At 32.8% G+C, this 22,324-nt stretch overlaps 1 protein-coding gene across 1 annotated transcript in view; it reads right to left on the bottom strand.

Moving 5' to 3' along the window:
- Positions 1 to 1,427: 1,427 nt before the first annotated feature.
- Positions 1,428 to 22,324, bottom strand: part of ME1 (malic enzyme 1) — a 237,775-nt gene continuing 216,878 nt past the window's right edge. Inside the window, exons 10-14 of the mRNA XM_074310410.1 lie at positions 13,701 to 13,806; positions 12,192 to 12,334; positions 9,501 to 9,674; positions 7,283 to 7,381; positions 1,428 to 3,294 (exon numbers count right to left, since the gene is read on the bottom strand). Of these exons, the coding sequence (XP_074166511.1) occupies positions 3,124 to 3,294; positions 7,283 to 7,381; positions 9,501 to 9,674; positions 12,192 to 12,334; positions 13,701 to 13,806 (693 nt within the window). The 3' untranslated portion in view covers positions 1,428 to 3,123. The remainder of the gene's footprint in view (positions 3,295 to 7,282; positions 7,382 to 9,500; positions 9,675 to 12,191; positions 12,335 to 13,700; positions 13,807 to 22,324) is intronic.

The following is a 22,324-nucleotide window of genomic DNA, read 5'->3' as shown; positions in this document are numbered from 1 at the left end:
TGGTGTTCCTTGAGATCAGGACTTATTTAGCTTGCTTGTATTCTTAGCATTAGCATGTAGTGAAAAACAAATGTTTATTTATCATTCACCCACTAATGAAAAGTACTAGTTTCAGGGTGGATGGAAGCAGAGTTTCTGGAGGTGGATTCCTGTGTTTTTGTTGGGAGAAGGGAGCTAAAGTGACACATTGGTAAAATCCCCAAGCCGGATAGAACCTAGTATTCTGATGGATGCTGGATGAGATGGGAAAATAGGTTCAGAGCTCTTGGAATATTTAGTGATTTTCTCCCATTCACCTACTGGTCAATACAGGTCTTGAGGTTTTGCAAGGGTGAATGTTGAAAGCTATCTTTGCATGTATTTTGAAAAATAAAAAGCTATAATTAAAAAAAGAGGTGGGTATGAAGAATTCACCCAGTTAGTTTGATTGTTTCTGAGATTTGGAGAGATGGAAAGAGAGGTCATGTTCCTTTCACTGTAAGAGAACAGGGCAGGATAGGGGGTGAGTGCAGACTGTGTGTGAAAAGAGAGGGAGGGAAGTGTACACCAGGAGGATGGATTTAAGTCTCACTGTCTGGGGAGAAGGAACAGAAAGGATGCCCTGGACTGCTCCATGAGCTAGGGAGTACCAAGTTGGAAAAGGAAAGCCCCTGGATGCTGCCAGATTTAGTTCTCAGCCACTTTCCTTCTGAGGGAAGAGATGGAAGAGATTCTTGGAGGATGGGGATGTGAGGGGGGAGGTAAGACCCCTTCAGTCCTAGAAACTTTTACTCCCTTTTATCTTTGGTGCCCTGCAGCTTTGCAAACTTTTTTGCTATGCAAAAGCATAGCACCTGCTTGAGGTGCAAAAAAATCCTGTATTACTAATTGAAAAATATTAATTTAAATGTTGTATCATCTTTTTTCTTTCTTTTTAAACTGAGTTATTACTCATTTTTTTCCACATAATAATCATTTTCAAATTTCAAATATATATATCTCACCTCCCAGTGAGTTACTCCGTGGTAACAAAGAAAAAATTGTTAAATAAATCCAATATAAACCTCCAAATCTGATAATATATGAGACATTCTGCTGCCATAAAAACTCTGAGAAAAGGAAGAAGGTGCATTTCCTCATTTTTTTCTTCAGGGCCAAGACTAGGTACTACAATTATATAATGTCTGCTATATTTTTCATGTCATGTTCTCAATTTTTTCTTGTGAATTCTGGATGTATGTTCTCTTGATAATCTATATGGCTCATTGGAGAAAAGATACACGAAAATCTAACAATAAAATATTTAATTTGTTACTGGTTCATAGTAAAATTTAATTTTTTTAAAAACCCATAATATCAACTAACACAAGACCATAACAAATGATCAATTTGTTATGTACTGATAGGAATCATTTAAAAAAAAAAAAAAAGAAAAGAAAAAAAAAAGATCATGGGCATCTTATTTTATTAATTCACTCTTTAGTTAAGCATTTACATTTTTAACAATTTATTACAATCCTTTTGCATAGGTAAATAGGTTTTCTCAGAGCTATAAGAAAACATGGAAATGGATGAGTTAGGAAATTAATTCTACTACTTTCACAAAACAATTACACTTAAACAATTCTCTATGATGACTTGTATTCTCTCTTCTTACTTCTCTCTTACTCCTACTTCCACCACTTCTTTATTTTTCTAATCCCTTAAAACAAAATTCGGTTTAGTCTTCAACTTTGCAAAAAATACTTTTTCTAGTACATTTTACCTTGAAGTATATCTTCAAAAGCATGACCTTAAAAGGAAGAAAATTTCTTAAAATAATTCTATAGATAAATAATAAATGACTGTTAAACCTGAGCTTGAGGACTTATGTCACTGGCTCAATAGCTCTTTATCACACTCATTTCAGCATCCCATGAAATGCAATTCTACAGCTGTCGTGGTAATTTTAAAATGATGGTTTATATTTGATTCCAGACTATTTCTTATAAAATACAATTAAAAACAGATAAAGGTGACATATTGGGAATATTGTTATATAAATTTTTTCATTTAAAATTTTCCTCTGAACTGCAGAGGTAGGTTATTTTAGTGCAATACAGCTAGTTTTCAATTTCCTGAGTTAATGGAGAAGCATCATAGTTGAAACAGAAAAGAGGGAAATATTCGAGTCATCTAATTTGGAGTTATGACACTGGGCCATATAGCAAGACAACTTATTATGGGTACTGAGGTTAGTCTCGGACCCAGGGGTCTTTTTAAAAGGAACATCCCAGAGAATCTTGCTAAAAACAAAGTCTTTATCTTTTTTTCATGTGCCTTCTTTATTTCACTGTCACTCTATCACAGAGAATGAGAATGGGCCTCCATTGGAATTAAGGGGGTGGTCCCTTTCCCTAAAGCTATGGCATGATAGCTGCATAGTGGGAAGGTGTATCTAAAGAGGTGGTGAAGTTCTTTTTTTGGGAATGCAGTAGACAGAGTAGAGAATTACTGAATAAGAAGAATGATAGAAAGGAAATAAACAAACAGAGAGTTGTACAAAGCACTGTAGACAGAATTGATTGAGCCTTCTTCAAAAAAAATTTTAACCAGTTGCATAAACTGAACCAACACAATCAAGGGTATTGATGAAAACCTGAGAAGTCAGTCTTTAGAAACTGCAAAAATATTGACACTGTAGTTTCTGTTGTAAGTATAAAGGCTCTGTTCCCAAAATTTACTGTTCTTATAAAAAAAGCATAGCTTAACAAAATGGTTAACAAAAGAATCACATATTTTAAAGTTGCTTATATTGATTTATTGCTAGTTTTAGTGTTACTTCACTTCTTCAGTGTACTATGTAAAAATAATGAGAATTTTTTTCAGATTTTCAATAACTTTTAAAAAGAACTTGGGACACAAAGATGAATACTGAAAAATATGAACAAATAATGCAAATATAGGACTATAGTCCAAAAGGCTGCTTATCCTAATCTGGATTAAATCAACCAAGAGATAATTAAACTTCAAAGTTAATAAACAAAGATTATCATGTTAATTTGAGAGCTTTTTCAATCATTATAAAAACTATTCATCTTGACAAAGAAAAACCTTCAAAACGCCATTAACAGAGCCACAAATATTTACTGCTGTATTGTATTTCTAGAAATGATTTACAGACTGTATTTTCATTGCCTCCTTAGGCCAAGAGTAACAGTCAGGTCGAATCTGATCATAATCAGTGCTGTAAACCTTAGAACGGACAAATGCTTCTTTATCCTGGGGTTCAGGATAGGCAGTGGCTGATTTATCATAGTAGGATACTTCCACAATCTGAAAATACAATAAAATATACACATATATTAATAAAAATATTGAATTTAAAGGGGTAACTAGTTGCATAGTGTAGTATATTATATTCATTATGGAATCACAATGTGTCAATGAGCAATTCAGGAACCAAACGTTACTCAGACATCAAAAGACAATGCTAGATCAGAATCTATTTCTCAAATCCAAATTTGTCAGAATACAACATATATTAAGTCCTTCTCTGTCTCTCTTTCTTTTTCTCATATACAGGGAGATCAATCTCCTCTAACATAGAAAATTATATTTTCCTAAGTGTTCAATAATGATTTTTCATAATATGTAGCTTTTGTTAAGTCAGATAGATTTGGATAGGAATATTCTAGTTATTATTATGAAAGTAAAAATTGTAAGAGAAAATTGCCAAAATGAACAAATGTTAATCTGGCATAAGGAATATTACATAATTACTAGAATAAATTATGCCCTTATTTTACAATTATTAATAACTCATATTTATTTGGCAGCTTATACCAACCCTAGTTTTTCCTGAAATTTGCTAGTCTGTCTTCAGATGTGAAATGGCAATTAGTCACTGCTGTATCTGACCAGTACTGCAATTTCTAATCTTATACTCTTTCTATCCAAAGAGTTGACCTTCCAGTACTTTCATTTTTTTTCATGCATAATGAACCTATTCCTCATTGACATAGTGACAATTAGTTTCTCAATCTGTTCTTTCAGAACATTTAATTCATCAACATAATGGAAATATGGAATATGGAAATCACTGTTCCTGCATCCATTTTCCAGGATGACAATTATTTTTTTTTAATGACAGAATTCCTGACCTCATGGAGCTATTAACTGTGAGTAGGAGATTAAGCTTGAGGGAAGAGATAAGATGTACACAAATAACTATTAAGTTTGAATATTTATATCCAATCATCATCACCCTTCTGGCTTCATTTGTTGCTTGTGAAGCAGAGACTTAATGTTACTGATTTCAATCTTAGATCTGTTAATATCCTAGAGTATTGGCTGTTTGATCTATCATTTCCATCTTATCAAATCCCAAACCAAGTTTGTCCCCATTTTCCCACTTTCTCATTTGCAATATATAAAGCATGATTACTAGAATTGTTCCAAATTATTGTCTAACATCAATATTAACCTCATTTTTGCACACTACTGCTGACTAGTTGACTCCCCATCACAAACCTGAAATGGTTGGTTCAATCCTTTCTTGAACTTAGCATATTTCCATCCCTATTTCTATTTCCCATTATAACCCTGAAACAACTGTACTCTTAAAAGAAACCTCTATTTTTTCATTATAGGAAGAAAATATGTAAGAGATTAATCACATCTTCCTCTTATTCTCTCTTTCTTCCTTCTCATCTCTGGGCTGGAAAAGATGAAGTCTTCATCCTTTAAAAGGGTAACTCCTCCACCTATGCTTTTCTGAATCAATAACTTTCCACTTCCTTCAGGTTGTTTCATTAATTACCCCTTTCTTTCTGCTAGGTTCAATTTTCATTGATTCCTCTGTACACAAAGATACTTAGGTCTTTACTATCCTAAAAAAACAAACTTTCCAAACTTCCTTGGCCATATGAATTCTTCTATAGAAATAATGCTATCATTTACATACTTTTCTAAAACTATAGAGAACAGAGTAATATGGAATAAATCTGAAAAGCTAACTGTATTCAGATGGTGAAAGGCTTTACAAGTCAAACAAGAGGAGCTTGTATCTTATCTTGGGTTAAAAGGAAGAATTGGAGCTTTTTGAATATGGAATTGGCAAAGCAGGACCTGTTTTTTAGGAAAATAATTTTAGCAGCCACTTGGAGTATGACTTGGAGATGGGAATGACTACAGCCTGGGAAATCATTTAGAAGTCTATTGCAGATTTGTAACTATGCTCAAAAAGTTATCCAACTGTGCATACCCTTTGACCCAGCAGTATTACTACTAGGCTTATATCCCAAAGAGATCTTAAAGAAGGGAAAGGGACCTGTATGTGCAAGAATGTTTGTGGCAGCCCTCTTTGTAATGGCCAGAAACTGGAAAGTACGTGGATGCCCATCAGTTGGAGAATGGCAGAATAAATTATGGTATATGAATGTTATGGAATATTATTGTTTTGTAAGAAATGACCTGCAGATTGAATACAGAAAGGTCTGTAGAGACTTACATGAACTGATGCTGAGTGAAATGAGCAGACCCAGGAGATCATTATATACTTCAACAACAAAACTACATGATGAGCAATTCTGATGGACGTGGCCTTCTTCAACAATGAGATGAACCAAATCAGTTCCAATAGAACAGTAATGAATTGAACCAGCCTCAACCAGTGAAAGAAGTCTGGAAGTTGACTATGAACCACTACATGGAATTCCCAGTCCTTCTGTTTTTGTCAGCCTGCATTTTTGATTTCCTCCACAGGCTAATTGTACGCAATTTTAAAGCCCGATTCTTTTTGTACAGCAAAACAACTGTTTGGACATGTATACATATATTGTATTTAATTTATACTTTAACATATTTAACATGTATTGGTCAACCTGCCATCTGGGGGAAAGAGGGGGAAAGAGGGGAAAAATTAGAACAAAAGGTTTGGCTATTGTCAATGTTGTGAAATTACCCATGCATATAGCTGGTAAATAAAAACTATTAAGAAAAAAAAAAAAGAGAAGTCTATTGCAGTAGTACAGACAAGAATGATGAGGACTTGAGTTAGTATAGAGAAAAGAGAGCAATATAAGATATATTATAAAAGTTTCTTGGTAAATTATTAAAGGTGAAATGAGAGGAGAGCATCAAGAATTAATCCAAGGCTATGAGTATACCCTTTGACGCAATAATTATACTACTAGACCTCTAACCCTAAAAAAAAAAAAAAAAAAAAAAAAAAAAAAAAAAATCAAAGAAGTAGGAAAAGGAACCATTTACACAAAATGTTTCCAGAAAATCTTTCTGGTAGTGATGAAGAATTGGAAACTATGGAATTGTTTATCAATTAGAGAATGGCTTAACAAATTATAATTATAATGTAAATATAATAATTTAATATCATTGTGCCATAAGAAATAATGAAATGGACAATTTCAGAAAAACTTGTATGAACTGATATAAAGTGAACAGAACCAGGAAGAACAACTTATATAATGAAAACAATGCAGTAATGATTCTTGATTATTTTTGGGGGGGCAAGGTAAGTGGGGGTTAAGTGACTTGTTAGGGTCTCACGGCTAGTAAGTATTAAGTATCTGAGGCTGCATTTGAACTCAGAGCCTCCTGATTTCAGATTGGTGCTTCATCCACTGTGACATCCAGCTTCCCCAGCACTGATTATTCTTGATTCCAGAAGACTTATAAGGAAGTATACTCTCTTGACAACAGGTGATGGGATCAAGATATAGAATGAACTTTCCATTTTTGCATGTGGTCCATAAAGAAATTTGTTTTGCCTGACTATGCATATTTGTTACAAGTCTATTTCTACACCACTCCAAAATTGGAGGAGAGAGGGAGTTGGTAAGAAGAGAAAATACTTGATCATTTTTAGGTTGAAAAATTAAAAAAAGGAATCAGGTGTCAGATTGTTCAGGATAGTAATTATTAGGCCGATAGATTTGTATTTAGAGTTGATGATTCTTGAGCATGAGAGTGACATAGTCACACTTGTTCATAAGGAATATTATTTTAAATATATATATATATATGGATGGAAAAGAGTAAAGAACAAAAGCAAGGGAGATCAATTTAAGGGGTTGTTAAAATAGTCTAAGTGAGAGATAAAGAACCAGGAAGATGACTATGAATGTAAAGAAAGGGTTAGCAAGGAGAGATACGGAAAGAAGAATGGATACTTTTGGCACATGATTAGAAATAGGGCTGAGGAACATAAAGGGTCAATATGCAGTAATTCAGAATGTGTGTATTTTTTTTTTCAATGACTAGATTTAATTTAAGAAGGGAAATGGAAAGGGAGAGATTTTACCTTCACTGCAATTTTCAAGGAGACATCTTGAATGGTATTCAAAGGAGGATAGAGACGACCCTCTTCCAAGTGTTTATTTGACACTTCTTGAGCTATAACCTAGAAATAAAATGGGAAAACACTGAATTTTTAGTCATCCAAGATAATTTGTGACCCATAATGGAAATTCTGTAAAGTAAACAAACACTTGTTAAGTCCTACTATGTCTCAGAAACTTGAAGATTTGGTGCTAGAAATAATATCAACATTAGGGAATCATATTGCCTAACATTTCAGCTCATAAAATAGGCCTTTATTACAATAGTATGAGTAATGGGTGTGGGTGTGAGAAGCTTGGAATTAGCAACTTACTTCATATGAATAATATTGCCAAAACCATTTTTTGGGTAAAATTTAATATCTTTTTAAATTTCTAAACATGAATCTAATATAAAGAATATTTATAGATTAAACTAGACTAAAAAAAAAAGATTAAAAAACCCCAGATAGCTAGAGGTTCTTACAGTAAAGAAACTGGACTGAATGGGAAAACTTTTAGATAAATACTGGGAGATAAAATGAGGTTACTTAATAGTGTAGGAGCCAGAATACCAAAGGCTTTGAATGCCAAGATTCTGTATTTAGAATTAATGGAAGATATATGGAGATGTTTTAGGAAGATTATTCCAAGGGTAGTGTGTTTAATGGATCAAAGAAAGAGGTTGTTAAAATAAAATAAGTTATGTCTATTTGAGTAATCTAGCACTAAGGTGATATGATATAGGCCTGGAATAAGATGGTAGCAATGTGAATGGAAAGAAAAGGCTAAAACAAGAAATTCTGGAAAGGATTGACAAGATTGCATATGAAAGAAAAGGAGAAGAATTTAAGGTATCTAAGGTTTTGATCCTTAGATCACTAGAAAAAATAGTAATGCTATTAAAAGACAAGAAAATTGGGAGTGGGAATCAGTTTGAGAGAAAGATGAGGAATTTGCTTTTGGATAAAATAAGTTTGAAGTAATTGTAAGATATTCATTTTGAAATATCTATAAGTCAGCTGAAAATAAGAGGCAGAAACATAAATGAAAAAAATATGACTATATAGAGATATCGTCACTATAAGTAATAGGTAAAGCCATAAGAATACAAGAGATTTCAGAAAAGAGTTCAGGATTCAGTCTCATAGACTATACAGCTAAGAGATGAGAAAAGAAAAAGGAACCTATATACTGATCAGAAAAGTAGGGTCAATTTAAACAAATTTGGATTATATTATAGCAAACAAGAGAGGGTAGTTTCTAACTAGAGCTGGCCAATAGTATTTAAAAAAGCAGAATGCATGCAGCAGAGGATAGAAAATATGAGACAGGAATACTGATGAAAAGATAAGATTATACAGAGCAAAGTAGGACTCTAGGGAGCTAATCAAATCCATATATTGGATTTAACTTAGTTCTTTTTGGTATTATTATTACCTCTTTTTAAGGGGCATCAAATTTGGGCAATCAACATCACTAGAGGGAGCCAGAGTGATTTAGGATTAAAAAAAAAAAACAAAACAAAAACACAACCACTGATTATGGAACTCCAAGACTTTTTTTTTTTCCCCTGGTAAGAGAATTGTTATAAACAGACAATGATTCTATTTTCCTTAATGTAAGAACAGCATGGAAAAAAATTATTTTGAATTTGAACATCTGCTTATATTTAATATATTTTGCTGGGCTAAAGGAACCTCAAAATATCAGATGCCATTCTCCCAGAGCAGTTCAGGAAAAGCCAGGAACACTCTTTCTTCCAGACATCTACTGCCACAGGGCAGTTTCAGTCTCTGCAACTCTTCTACTCTGGGAACGGCAGGCTACAGAATACAGAAAGACTTATGTAAATATAGTTTCTATTCATAACAACATTTTATATGATAAATATAATGATGATTAATTCTGATTTAAGTTTAATTATGATTTGTACTTGTAGGGCATTAAGTTAAAAAGTTACTTCCTCAAGTTTTTAGTTTGTAAAATATATTAAAGGTAAAGATTTTGCTTTAGAAAAACTCATTATTCTAAAAAGATGTGCTATGTGGTACAAAGAAAAGCTTTTGTGGACTTGTATTTAGGATACCTAGAACATTGATTCTTATGTTTTCTAGCTGTGTAAAGGAAATGTTAGGTAACAGACACAGTACAAGCATGATGGTTCATAGGCTAGTCACTCAGTACACTTCACAATCATACCTCGGCTGTAGTGAGAAAGATTTTATCAGTGATGTGCTTCAATCCGCATGCTAAAACACCAAGAGCTACTCCAGGAAACACATAGGAATTGTTGCCTTGGCCAGGATAGAAAGTCCGACCATCTGGAAGAGTGACAGGATCAAAAGGGCTGCCACTTGCAAAAATGCCGCGTCCCTAGAATAGGAAAAAAAATTTTCATTTTCAAGAAAGCAGCGTATGTTTTAAAGTAAAGCATAATAGAGCTATCTTGTGGCCATAATCTGCATTTTAGTAGAGAAAATTAATGTGTTTTTTTTTTTTTTAATTGTGCCTTAACAAAGAAAGTTGGGCAGATTTCCATAATGTCACTGTACTAAATTCTAGGGTCAGATGTGTGGCATTTGTTACTAGGAGCCGACCTGGGAATTGTGTCAATCTGTGCATGCTACTAGTAAAACAATGAGCCCACCACACATTAAGTTTCTATCATTCAAGAAGACTATTTCACAAAACCAATATATCAAGTCCAAAAACTCAATAGAAGTGATAGTCTTTAGACCAAGGATTCTATGTATGCTAAGGAGGTTATAGTAGTTAAATCAACAGACCTTTTTGAATGTAAATAGTAGTCATTTCTGCTTTGGCCAGAAACCTTGAGGGTCTTCCCCTCCAAGGTTCATTCATTCATTTACTTAGATTTTTTTGGACTAAGTGAAAGAGGAGATTTTTGCCTCATTTCTTACCTAGCCCTAATCAGTGGGTGAGGCTTCAGTCAAACTGAGATCTGCTAAAGACCTTAGCTTAAAAAGGCCCAGGTCTCCCCCTGCATCCTGGGCTATCTGTGGTCATCCTGATCTCTATCTGGCCACTGGAACCAAATGACCCTGGAGAGGAAAGTGAGGCAAGTGATCTTGCACAGACCTCCCTCACTTAAATTCTGAAATTCATTTCTATGTCAGGGTTTCATCTCCCTGATGTCATGGTCCTTTCTGAGAACAAAGGAAAAACAACAGATCTATCAGAATTCTCTCCCTATAAATATCAGTTTTTGCAATGTGTTGTTTTTTTTTTGTTTGTTTGTTTTGTTTTTTTTTTTTTTTAAAGCTATAGAACCTAACAATTCAAACTTATTTCAAGAAATAAAAAATTGCAAAGTTGAGGAGTTACATTTCCAAGTGAGCTTGTATAAGGTAGTATTTTGTTTCATTTGGCAGCATGTTATCAAGGCAAGTTTGGTGACAGATTGAATATCTTTAAGTTTTGGTTACTGCACAAAACTACCAGTTGTAAGAAATTTACAGCTATAAATAAATTGAATTGCAGTTCACTAAAAATTACATTAAAAAAAAACTCCAACAATATGATAACTTTGTGTATAGATTTCAAAACCACCAATATTCAGTAAGAATAGTGATTTCAAAGGAAACTTGAGAGTCAGAGGGACCATAGAAATTTCTTCATTTGGTTAGCCATCCTCCTCTGACCCACCTACCCCATCCACTGTTAAAATGGAAGAAGACTTTACCTTCAAACTATTCTTTGGTTTGGTTTAGTTACATTTCTATGACTTTAGTAATTTACTTATACATTACTTTTTAGTTAGTCAACAAACATTTATTTATTAAACAATATATGCCAGGAATTGTGCTAAGTGATGGGGATATGAAGAAAAGCTAAAACAGTTTTTGCCCTCTAGTTGCTCACATTGTAATTAGGAGACAATATGCAAACATTTAAATACAAACAAGGCATTTATGGAGTAGAGAGAAGGTGATTTCAAAGAGTAGCCACTTGAAGTAGGAGAGAGATAAGGAAGGAGAGCATTCCAAGGATGAACCAATGAAAAGGCAGAGTTTGGACTTGAAGTGTCATGTATGATTTATACCAAAAGCAATAGGGACTAAGGACTAGGCTGAGGACAAGCTGAGAAGTCACCCCTGATCTCATCCCCAGGCTGCTACCATTCTTTGAAGCACAGACTAGCTCTTCTGGTCTCAGCTTGATAGTTTTTTCTTTTTTTTTAAGAAATAAAAATATAAAATATATGCAATTCTATAATAACTATTTTTAAAAAAAATGTCTTATTCTTTAATAATAAATTTCCCAGGTGTTTTCATTTAAGAATTTTAAAGAAAAAAAGGTCAAGTGTTGCTTGCAATGAATGTTACTTTAATTCTCTGAGGCAGTAGAGTAATCAAGGATTTAGAGGCTCATGTATACAGGCTGGCTAAATGGAAGATTAGCTGACCAAAGTTCCACCCTTGGCATCAAACCTGAACCTGGGAGGAGAGCTTTTAGCAGAGCAAAAATAAAATTATGGTTTTGTATTGTATATTTCAGTGTTTGGGAACAGCTGGTAAAGGGCATCAAAATACTTCAGTAAGCAACTGGGAATAGGCTCTTTTTTCCCCTCTGATACAGTTCCAGATTTATGAGTTTATCACATTAGTCAGTGAAATGAAATTAGAAAAATCAAATACCATTGAATTTTACAAAAAGTATTGAATGTCAGGATAAATATCTTGTTGCTGCAAGCAATAGATCAGAAAAGCAAGTAGTTTAACTGCCATCTCAGGCTATCAATTTTTCAATACATAGAAAACTACCTTTTGCCCTTTCTTATTATCATTTCCCAGGACTTATTTACTATTCTAAGATTCTTGGGACAAACCAAATTTATTTTTCAAAATGCCAGTCTCCCTCCTTCTTTACCTCTGTCACTCGGTAGCACTGTTCTGCAGAACATTCTGCTTTGCTTGTTGGGTTACTTAGAGCAAAAATGATGGGTCGCTCATTGAAGGAAGCCATGTCCTTGAGAATCTGTTCTGTGAAAGCACCACCAATGGCAGCAACTCCTGTGCAAGACATAGTGAAAAGGAATGTGATTATCTCAACCATCAAGAACTCACGGGAGTATCTAGAAAAGCAACAAGATGTTTTGTTGTAATTTTCTAGAGATGGCTTAACTAAAATGTGAGTCCTTTGTTTTAAACTACTGTGATAAAAAGGAAGAGAGAAGTTCATAAGTATAAATAGTTCTTATTTTTAGCTCTTTACACATTCACAATTTTGAACAAAGGAAACGCAAAGGAAGCAATCTCATGCCTGTTTTAGCAATGGACATCTTAAAGTTTTATACTAATTGTCCCAGTAAGACTGAGATAAACAATATGCTTACCTCTTGCTTATGGTCGTATTATGGAAGACAGGTCCTAACACTAAGAAGAAGTTATAATATAATTCTTTGTGTCAAAGAACTTACATTCTAGGTGGATTGTCATGCTAATAGGCTGCTAAAGGTATCTGAGACACCTAGTATTTGCAGAAATAAGACGGTAGTATGTGAATACCAAATTGGTATTTGGTATTTTCTTAATTTGTTAATTTCTTAAGATGCTTTCTTTAATTGAATGGATGCCCATCAACTGGAGAATGGTTGAATAAATTGTAGTATATGAATGATATGGAATATTATTGTTCTGTAAGAAATGACAAGCAGGATGATTTCAGAAAGGCCTGAAGAGACTGACATGAACTGATGCTGAGTGAAATGAGCAGAACCAGGAGATCATTATACATGGCAACAACAATACTATATGATGATCAATTCTGATGAATGTGGCCCTCTTGAACAATGAGATAAACCAAATCGGTTCCAATGGATCAGTGATGAACAGAGCCATCTACACTCAGAGAAAGAACTATGGGAAATGAGTGTGGACCACAACATAGCAATTCCATTCTTTCTGTTACTGCCTGCTTGCATTTTTGTTTTCCTTCTCAGGTTTTTTTTTTTTTTTTTTTTAACCTTCTTTCTAAATTCGATTTTTCTTGTGCAGCAAGACAACTATATAAATATGTATGTATATATTGTATTTAACATATACTTTAATATATTTAATATGTGTTGGACCACCTGCCATCTAGGGAAGGAGGTGGGGAGAAGGAGGAGAAAAGTTGGAACAGGTTTTGCAAGGGTCAATGTTGAAAAATTACTCATGCATATGTTTTGTAAATAAAAAGCTATAATAAAAATATTTTTGAAAAGATGCCATTCCTTAAAATGCATTTGTAACTTGATTTTTTAATTCTATAAGTTCAGAATTCCATTATGTAAACTTCTCTTGAGCTCAGGTTAAATATAGCAATGTTTCTCTAATAAATTGTAAAATCATATATAGTATAAATTCAAATTAAAAATGGAAAAAAAAGTAGTATTACCTATGAGAACAGTTGGCTTTATTTCTCGGACAATCTCTTCAAGATTATTCATTTCATCATGTTCGTGGACAAATTTCTCTTTTTCATGTGTTAAAAAAGCACGTCCCTAAATAAAACAAATAAAAAAGAAATGATAAATTGCTAAAATGGACATGAATTAAATTAACATCATTGTAAGTTACATAATTCATAACCAAGGTTTACATTTGACTTTTCTTTTTCTTCACTATTTATTTAACTTTTTAACTTTTTTTTGGTGTGTGTGGGGATATAGGGAGGAGGTAATCGAGTTAAGTTATTTGCTCAGTCACATAGCTAGTAAGGTCTGAGGCCAATTTGAACTCAGGTCCCCCAGATTCCAGGGCTGGTGCTTTATCCACTGCACTACCTAGCTGCTCCTAAAATTCATTTTCCTTTGAGTTCTGAATTATTTCTGTCCCCATTGAAAAGGCACATGATGTGACATCAATTACACATGTAAAATCATGTAAAATGTATTTTCATATTAGTCATATGGCAAAAAACAAAACAAAACAAATCAAAAATGTGGGGAAAAAAGTGTTTCAATCTGCTTTCAGTTTATCAACATTCTCTCTCTAAAGATGAATAGCATTTTTTTTAATCATGAGTGCTTTGGAAATGTCCTGGTTTACTGTGTTGATCAGAGTAGCTAAGTTTTTCATGACTAATCATTGCAATACTGCTCTTATCATGTACAATGTTCTCTTTTCACAGTTCCTATAGATCTTCCTGGGTTTTTCTGATATCACCACCAAAGACCACAATTTGTTTAGTCATTACCCAATTAATGGGCATCCCTTTGATTTCCAATTTTTTGCTACCAAAAAAATAATTGCTATAATTATTACAATAGTTATATATTATAAATTAGTTACTATAACTATTATCTGGCTCAATACTCTGTATATTTGAGAGAATTTTTTTTTATATTTATCAGAGAAACTTTTTGTAAACAATTTCTTCCCACTTTTCTGCTAATTTAAGCTGTATTGTTTTTGCTTTGGTTTGTGCAAAACCTTTATAATTTCACAAATCAAAATTATCCATTTAACTTTTTGTGATCCTTTTTAAACTCGAAGATTCATTGTCTTCTCAACAATAAATATGACAGAAAAAATTTCGATGTACCCCTAATTTGCTTATGGAATCACCCCCCCTTTTTTTTAAAATAACATTATCCCTTGTATTCATTTTTCCAAATTATCCCCTACCTCCCTATACTCCCTCCTCTAGATGACAGGCAATCCCATACATTTTACATGTGTTACAGTATAACCTAGATACAATATATGTGTGTAAATCCAATTTTCTTGTTGCACGTTAAGTATTAGATTCCGAAGGTATAAGTAACCTGGGTAGATAGATAGTAGTGCTAACAATTTACATTCACTTCCCAGTGTTCCTTCTCTGGGTGTAGTTGTTTCTGTCCATCATTGATCAACTGGAAGTGAGTTGGATCTTCTTTATTTTGAAGATATCCACTTCCATCAGAATACATCTTCATAGAGTATTGAAGTATACAGTGATCTATTCATTTCACTCAGCATCAGTTGATGTAAGTCTTTCCAAACTTCTCTGTATTCGTCCTGCTGGTCATTTCTTACAGAGCAATAATTGGAATCACCCTTTATGTTTAAATCATGTCACGTACACGTTATGTCTAAGTTACATCATGTACCCATTTTGACTTTATCTTGGCATATGGTATAATATCTTGATTTATGGCTGGTTTCTACTGAAATGCTTTCCAGTTTTCTCAGCAATTTTTGTCACCTAATTTGAGTTCTTGCCCCTAAAGCTTGTGTTTTGGGGTTTATCAAATACTTAAGATTACTTTGGTTCTCTATTTCTACATATTGTGTATAATCTATTCCACTGGTCCACAGTTCTATTTATTAGCCAGTACTAAACTGTTTTCATGATAGCTGCTTCACGAATGGCTTAAAATTGGTACTTCTAGGACACCTTTCTTCACATTTCTTTCTCTTGTTATTCTCGATCTTTTGTTTTTCCAGATGAGTTTTTTTTTTTAAAGCTCTAAAGTAATTCTTTGGTAGTTTGGGATGGCACCAAGTAAATATTTGTAATTTTTATTAGACTAGATTGGCTTACCTAAAAGCAATTAATATTTTTCTTATTATTTAGATTTGTGTGAAATATTTTATAAAAGTGTTCATATAGTCCTTGGGTTTGTCATGACAGATATTCTCGCAAGTATTTTAAATTGTCTGCAGTTATTTTAAATGGAATTTTATCTCTTCCTGTCGTTCCATCCCCCTCATCCCCCCCATTATATGGAAACACTGATGATTTACTGGGTTTATTTTATATCTTGTAAAGCTGCAAAAGTTGTTAACTGATACAATTAAATTTTTAGCTGATTTTCTAGGATTCTCTAAGTACACTATCATGTAATCTTTAAAGAGTGAATTTTACTTCTGTGCTGTTATTTGTTTTTTCAATTTCTTTTTCTCATTTTAATGCTATAGCTAGCATCCCTAATACAATAACAAATACTGGTGGTAATGGATATCCCTGCTTTACAAACTCTGATCTAACTGGAAAACTTCTTCCTTATTTCAGTGACAGATAACGCTTTTTCTTGGTTTTAGATAGATACAAGGCTCCACTGATTCCTATGCTTTTTAGCATTTAATAGGAATGGGTATTATATCATCAAAGCTTTTTCTGCATCTAATGGGATAATCTTATGATTTTAGTTATCATTATTGTCAATGTGATCAATTATGTTGATAATTTTCTTAATAATGAACTAATCTGGTATTCTTGGTATAAATTATACCTGGCCATAGTATATCATCTTTGTAATATATTGCTGTAATGTATTTGTTAGTATTTTTAAAATTTTAATTATTTACTTTAAAAATTTTGCATTAATATTAATTAGGAAAATTGGCATCTGTTCTTGCTTTCCCTGATTAAACTATCAAACCTATATTTGTGGCATAAAAGAAATTCCATTATTTTTCAAAAGAGTTTAAATTTTGTATTTGAGTATTGAGGATAATTTTTCCTCTCATGCTTGGTAAAAACTAATTTTTAAAGCAAGCTGGTTCTGGGAATTCTACGGCTTAATTTCTTTTTCTTAGATAATGTAATTTAAATATTCTATTTTTCTTCTGATAATCTAGCAATTTATATTTTTGTAAATATCCATTTCACTTACATAATTTACTTGACTAATATGTTATTGAGCACAATAATTTCCAATATTACTTAAATTTTATCATTATTAGTGGTACATTTACTCTTTTCATTTTTGATACTACTATTGTGGTCTTTTAAAAAAAAGCAAATTATAATTCACTTTTTCGTGTGCATAAAGATAACTGTATAAATATTTATGCGTATATTGAATTTAACATATATTTTTTACCATGTTTAACATATATTGGTCTATTTGTCATGTAGGGAAGGGGATAGGGGAAGGAGAGGAAATCAAAAAACAATGTTTTGCAAAGGTTAATGTCGAAGAATTATCCATGCATATATTTTGAAAAATAAAAAGCTTTAATAAAGTTTTTTTTTTTAAATCAAATTAACCAATGGTTATGAGCAATGGAGTTACCATACAATGCCCAATCCTCTGTCCAGTGTCAGTTCAGATTACAGGGATCCACTGTAATCTCTTTCTGACTAGTTGCCATATCCTCTTACTGTTTGTTGAAAGTAAGAGCGAGCTCCTGAAGTTATTGCTGCTCCAAGGCCCCCAGCTGGCACTGTTCTCATGTGGGCTCCAGGCCAGTCCCCACCCCAGAGTCATAGCCCTCTCCTTCTGATTTTTTGAATTGTGTTAAGCTAGAAAAATCTTATTGATCTTTTGTTGGCTATGGCACTCTATGATTTGATTTGAGGTGTTATTTTACAGTTGTTTGGAGAAAAATCTATGCTTGATTTTTAAAATATTAAATTATCACTCAAATTTTTATCCATTTACCCATTTCTATGGATAGTATGGATTCTATGATTAGTAGAGAATAGTAGTAATGAACCACAATGGATGGTTTAAATAACAAAACGAGAGAAAAAAATTAACAATAATAAATGTCAAGAAGAGGTACTCATTCAAAAAACTGCTATTACATGGCAGACAGGGGCAAAAGAAAATATAAACAAATATAGAAATTCAGAGAAAGGAGAAATCACATCTTTCCAAGAACTTATTTTTAGCAATCTTTTTTTTTTTTTTTTTTTTGCCATTTGATGTTAAGCATGGATCTTAGGGATTGTATCTATCCTAAAAAGTAAATATGGCATTTGTTACAGAGCTAACTCTCACTTTAACCCAAAAATGTGGTTTCAAGTCATTCTGAATCAAACTTCAGAGACAACTGTGTCAAATAATTAAAAAATTAAAGCAATTATATAATGCTTTTCAAAAATTTTGACTTATCATACAACATCATATTCTCCATCATGGGTGTATAAGGAAGAAAATGGCTATGGCCTGAAATCCTTTATAGCCCTATGAGTATCCAAATTATGCCCTAACTAAATGTGTAGTTGTTGTAGATGAAGATATTCCTGATCCAGTATAGGTAGAGTGAACATTCTGAATTCTGAAGTAATGAAAATCAACCCAACATGGGAATAATAATCTCCACCATTAATAGTTATAACCACAAGAAAAAGTGGCTTATTCTACTCACAAGCCAGTATTAGAATTTCTTTGCAAGTTTTTAAGATACGTCACAAATTTGTTACAAACTACCAATCTATCTAGGGCAACGGAAAAAACATTATTAAAACAATCCATGTGGAAAGACAAATTTCACTGATACTTTTCAATTGAATTTAACAAACATCAAATCATTAATGTGTTTGAACCTCTCTTCTGAAGATGGTAACACATAATAATCCAAACAGGCAGAGTTCTCTCAAATTGTTCTGTTTTCTTCTGACTACAGAAGAGATGATGGCAGGCAAGTTATGTGTTTTAAAAAATTATTAGCTATTTCTGTCTCCTCCTATCTACATATAATGAGATTCAAATCAGAAAACTAATTTAAGGATAGCTAGATGGCACAGTGAATAGAGCACCAGCCCTGAATTCAAGAGGACCCGAGTTCAAATCTGGTCTCAGACACTTAACACTTCCTAGCTGTGTGACTCTGGGCAAGTCACTTAACCACTTAACCCCAACTGCCTCTGCAAAAAAAAAATAAAAAACAAAAAAATCAAAATCAAAATCAAAATTAACTGGTATTCTCTAGGAAATGATCATTTGTGGAAGTTCTACACCACAGTGCAAAAGAAAAAATTACAAGAAGAAAGGTTAGTGTTGAAAGAATAGGTCAAGAAAAATAGTATTTTTCTACTCTATTAATTATAGTATCACTGCTGTCATCTCTTGAATCCTGAAACTGATAAAAGCTAAAAAGTTAATCTGAAGACATCACATCTAGTAAAATATATAAATCACTCATAAACTGATTCCCAAGTATTTGAAACTAAGTGATGACTAAAGAAAACTGAAAAAATGTTGGAAAAAAAGGCTAATTAATAATATAAAACAGTGATATGAGCATTCACTGAGTGGTTCTATTTGCCAATAACTAGGACACATAAAGAAGATAATCCCTTTTCCACATCTTTTCCCCAAATTGTTGTCAGTCTTGTGTGTTGTAAAACTTGTAATTTGATCATTTTGATAGTCTTATTTATAAAGTTTGTCACTACAGAATCATTTCTGACTTTGGATTTTACAGGTTGTATATTTATTTATTTTTAATTTAGTTTAATTTTTAAAAATAATAACTTTTTATTTTCAAAATGCATGCAGAGATTTTTTAACATTCACCATTGTCAAACCTTGTGTTTCAATTTTTTCCCTCCCTTCCCCTCTCCTCCCCTATATAGCAAGTAATCCAATATATATTAAACATTCTATACATAGTTCCACATTTATCATGTTGCACAAGAAAAATAAGATCAAAAAGGAAAAAAAAATGAGAAAGAAAATAAAAGCAAGCAAGCAACAAAAAAGCTGTAAATGTTGTGATCCACCTTCAGTTCCCACAGTCCTCTCTCTGAGTGTGGATGGCTCTCTTCATCACAAGATCATTGGAACTGGCTTCAGTCATCTCGTTGTTGAAAAGAGCCACGTCCCTCAGAATTGATCATCATATAATCTTGTTGTTTCCATATACATTGATCTCCTGGTTCTTCTCATTTCACTCAGCATCAGTTCATATAAGTCTCTCCAGGTCTTTCTGAACTCATCCTGTCGGTCATTTCTTATAGCACAGTAATATTCTAAAACATTCATATCCCATTTACTTATTCAGCCATTCCCCAACTCATGGGCATCCAATCAGTTTCCAGTTCCTTGCCATTACAAAAAGGGCTGCTGCAAACATTTCTGCACATTTTCCCCTTTTTTATGATGTATTTGGGATATAGATCCAGTAGAGACCCTGCTGGATCAAAGGTTATGTAGTATTGTAACCCTTTGGAAATAGTTCCTTGCTCTCCAGAATGGTTTCATTAGTTCAAAATTCCACCAACAATTTATTGGTGTCCCAGTTTTCCCATAACCCCTCTAACACTTATCATCTTTTCCTGTCATCTTAGCCAATCTGAGAGGTGTGTAGTGGTACCTCAAAGTTGTCTTCATTGTGTAATCATTCTTTTATAGCATTATGAATTTTTCCTACACTTAAGGCTCACAATTTTATTTGTAACCTTGTTGGTTTTTTATTGCTTGATTATGGTCATAGTTTTCCCTCCTCCATTTCCTATTTTCACCATGAAAAATTTATTTCTGAGATTTTACTTGAATTCTTTTGTTACAGATTATTTGAAGTACTTTCCTTCTTCTGAGATCTTTAAAATACTAACTATATTAGAATTTTATTTTATTTATTTAACTCTTAGATACCCAAGGCAGATCACTTAACTTGTGTCAGCCTCAGTTTCCTCATTTGTAAAAATGGGGAGAAATAAAAGTACCTATCTCTCAGAGTTGTTGTATCAAACGAGATAAAACACATATATAGTGTTTTACAAACTTTGAAGTACTACAGAAATGCCACTTTGATTATTTAACTTTCTTCCTATTCTGGATTTTCATGATTTCTTTGTTTTAGATGGAAGTTGTAATTAGGTTGAATGATTTACTTGCTTATCCCTTAAAACTAAGAATTTTGATGACAAGTATAAAAACTGTTCAGCCTTGTGATAATGTTTAGAGGCTCATGACCAGTACAAATACTTTCTAACTCATTACTAATAAATATATTTTGTTTTAGAACAAGAAGTCTTCTTTCACAAATTTCTGTCTTAAATTCATAATGTCTCACTATATTTTTTGTTCGTTTTTGAAGAGTGGAATTTGTAAGAGTAAAAATAAATCACCTGTTTTTTTCTTGTACATGAACATTTTTAATCAATGACTTGGACAAAAGCATAGATGACATTCTTATCAAATTTGGATAAGTGACAGACAGCATTTAAAAGGGCTTGACAGTGAACTACACTGAACAAGATTAAACTTAATAGGGATAAATGAAAAATCTTATGCTTAACATTAAAAAATAGATTTTACAAATATAAGAAAGAAAGGATATAGTTACAATAATTTGTTTAAATAGATCTGGAGGTGATTCAATTATAAGCCAAATGTGAATTGAGTGATATGTTAACTAAAAAATTCAATTTAATTTTGTACTGCTTTGAGAGGTATATTTTCCATGAAAAGGAATATATCCATTGTATTCTGATTGTTGGGTATGATTACAGCTGTTTACTCTGAGCACCAGGATTTAGAAAAAACAGTGACAAGACAATGTCCAGTGTCTAGAGCAAACAAGATGCTGAAAGAACTTGAGTTCACACAGTACAAAGAGTGGCTGAAAGAACTGAGTATATTCACTCAAAAGACTCCCATGTAAGAATAAACATAATAGCTACTTGAAGCAGAAGGGCTGACAACAAGATAGGAAATTTGACTTATTTTCTCTGACATCAGAAGGCAGAAGTAAGAACAATGGGTGAATGATACAAAAAGGCAATTTTAAACTTCATGTGAGGAAAAACTTTCTATCAAGGAGAGTAATCAAAAAATTGAAATGACCTACTTTAATGAAAAACTTCCAACAAAGGCTAGAGAAACATTCACCAGGGTTATTATTTACCACATGGATGTTTGGTTGATCTAGATAGCTACTAAATTCCCTTATAACTGAATTTTCATGATTCTGCTGTTGTACAAAGCAGTTAAAAATCAAAACCATGTTTTAGGAACATTAATTTGGCATCTATGTAAAGGAGGTTTGAAGAGAAGGGGTAGTAATTAAGAGGCTCTTAAAATACTAGAACTAGAATAGTAGGTATTCAGAGGGACAAATTCCAAGAAATACTGAAGTAGAATCAATAGTATTTGATAATCAGTTGGGTGTGTATGGTGAAAAAGAAAAGAGGCATAGATCATGATACTCTAAACAAAAAAATAGAAATTTGGCTGAGAGATTTAGAGGCAGTAATGATGATGGATTTTGTCACGGTCAAGTCAGATTGGCTGTACTGATGATAAACAGATGTTGAGGTAGTCAGCAGGTAGTTTAGCAGGTAATGGAGGCTTG

This window comes from Sminthopsis crassicaudata, chromosome 4, assembly GCF_048593235.1.
Source record: "Sminthopsis crassicaudata isolate SCR6 chromosome 4, ASM4859323v1, whole genome shotgun sequence".
Taxonomy (NCBI): Eukaryota; Metazoa; Chordata; class Mammalia; order Dasyuromorphia; family Dasyuridae; genus Sminthopsis; species Sminthopsis crassicaudata.
The sequence above is the reverse complement of the archived record's forward strand: the minus strand, read 5'-3'. Positions and strand labels throughout refer to the sequence as shown.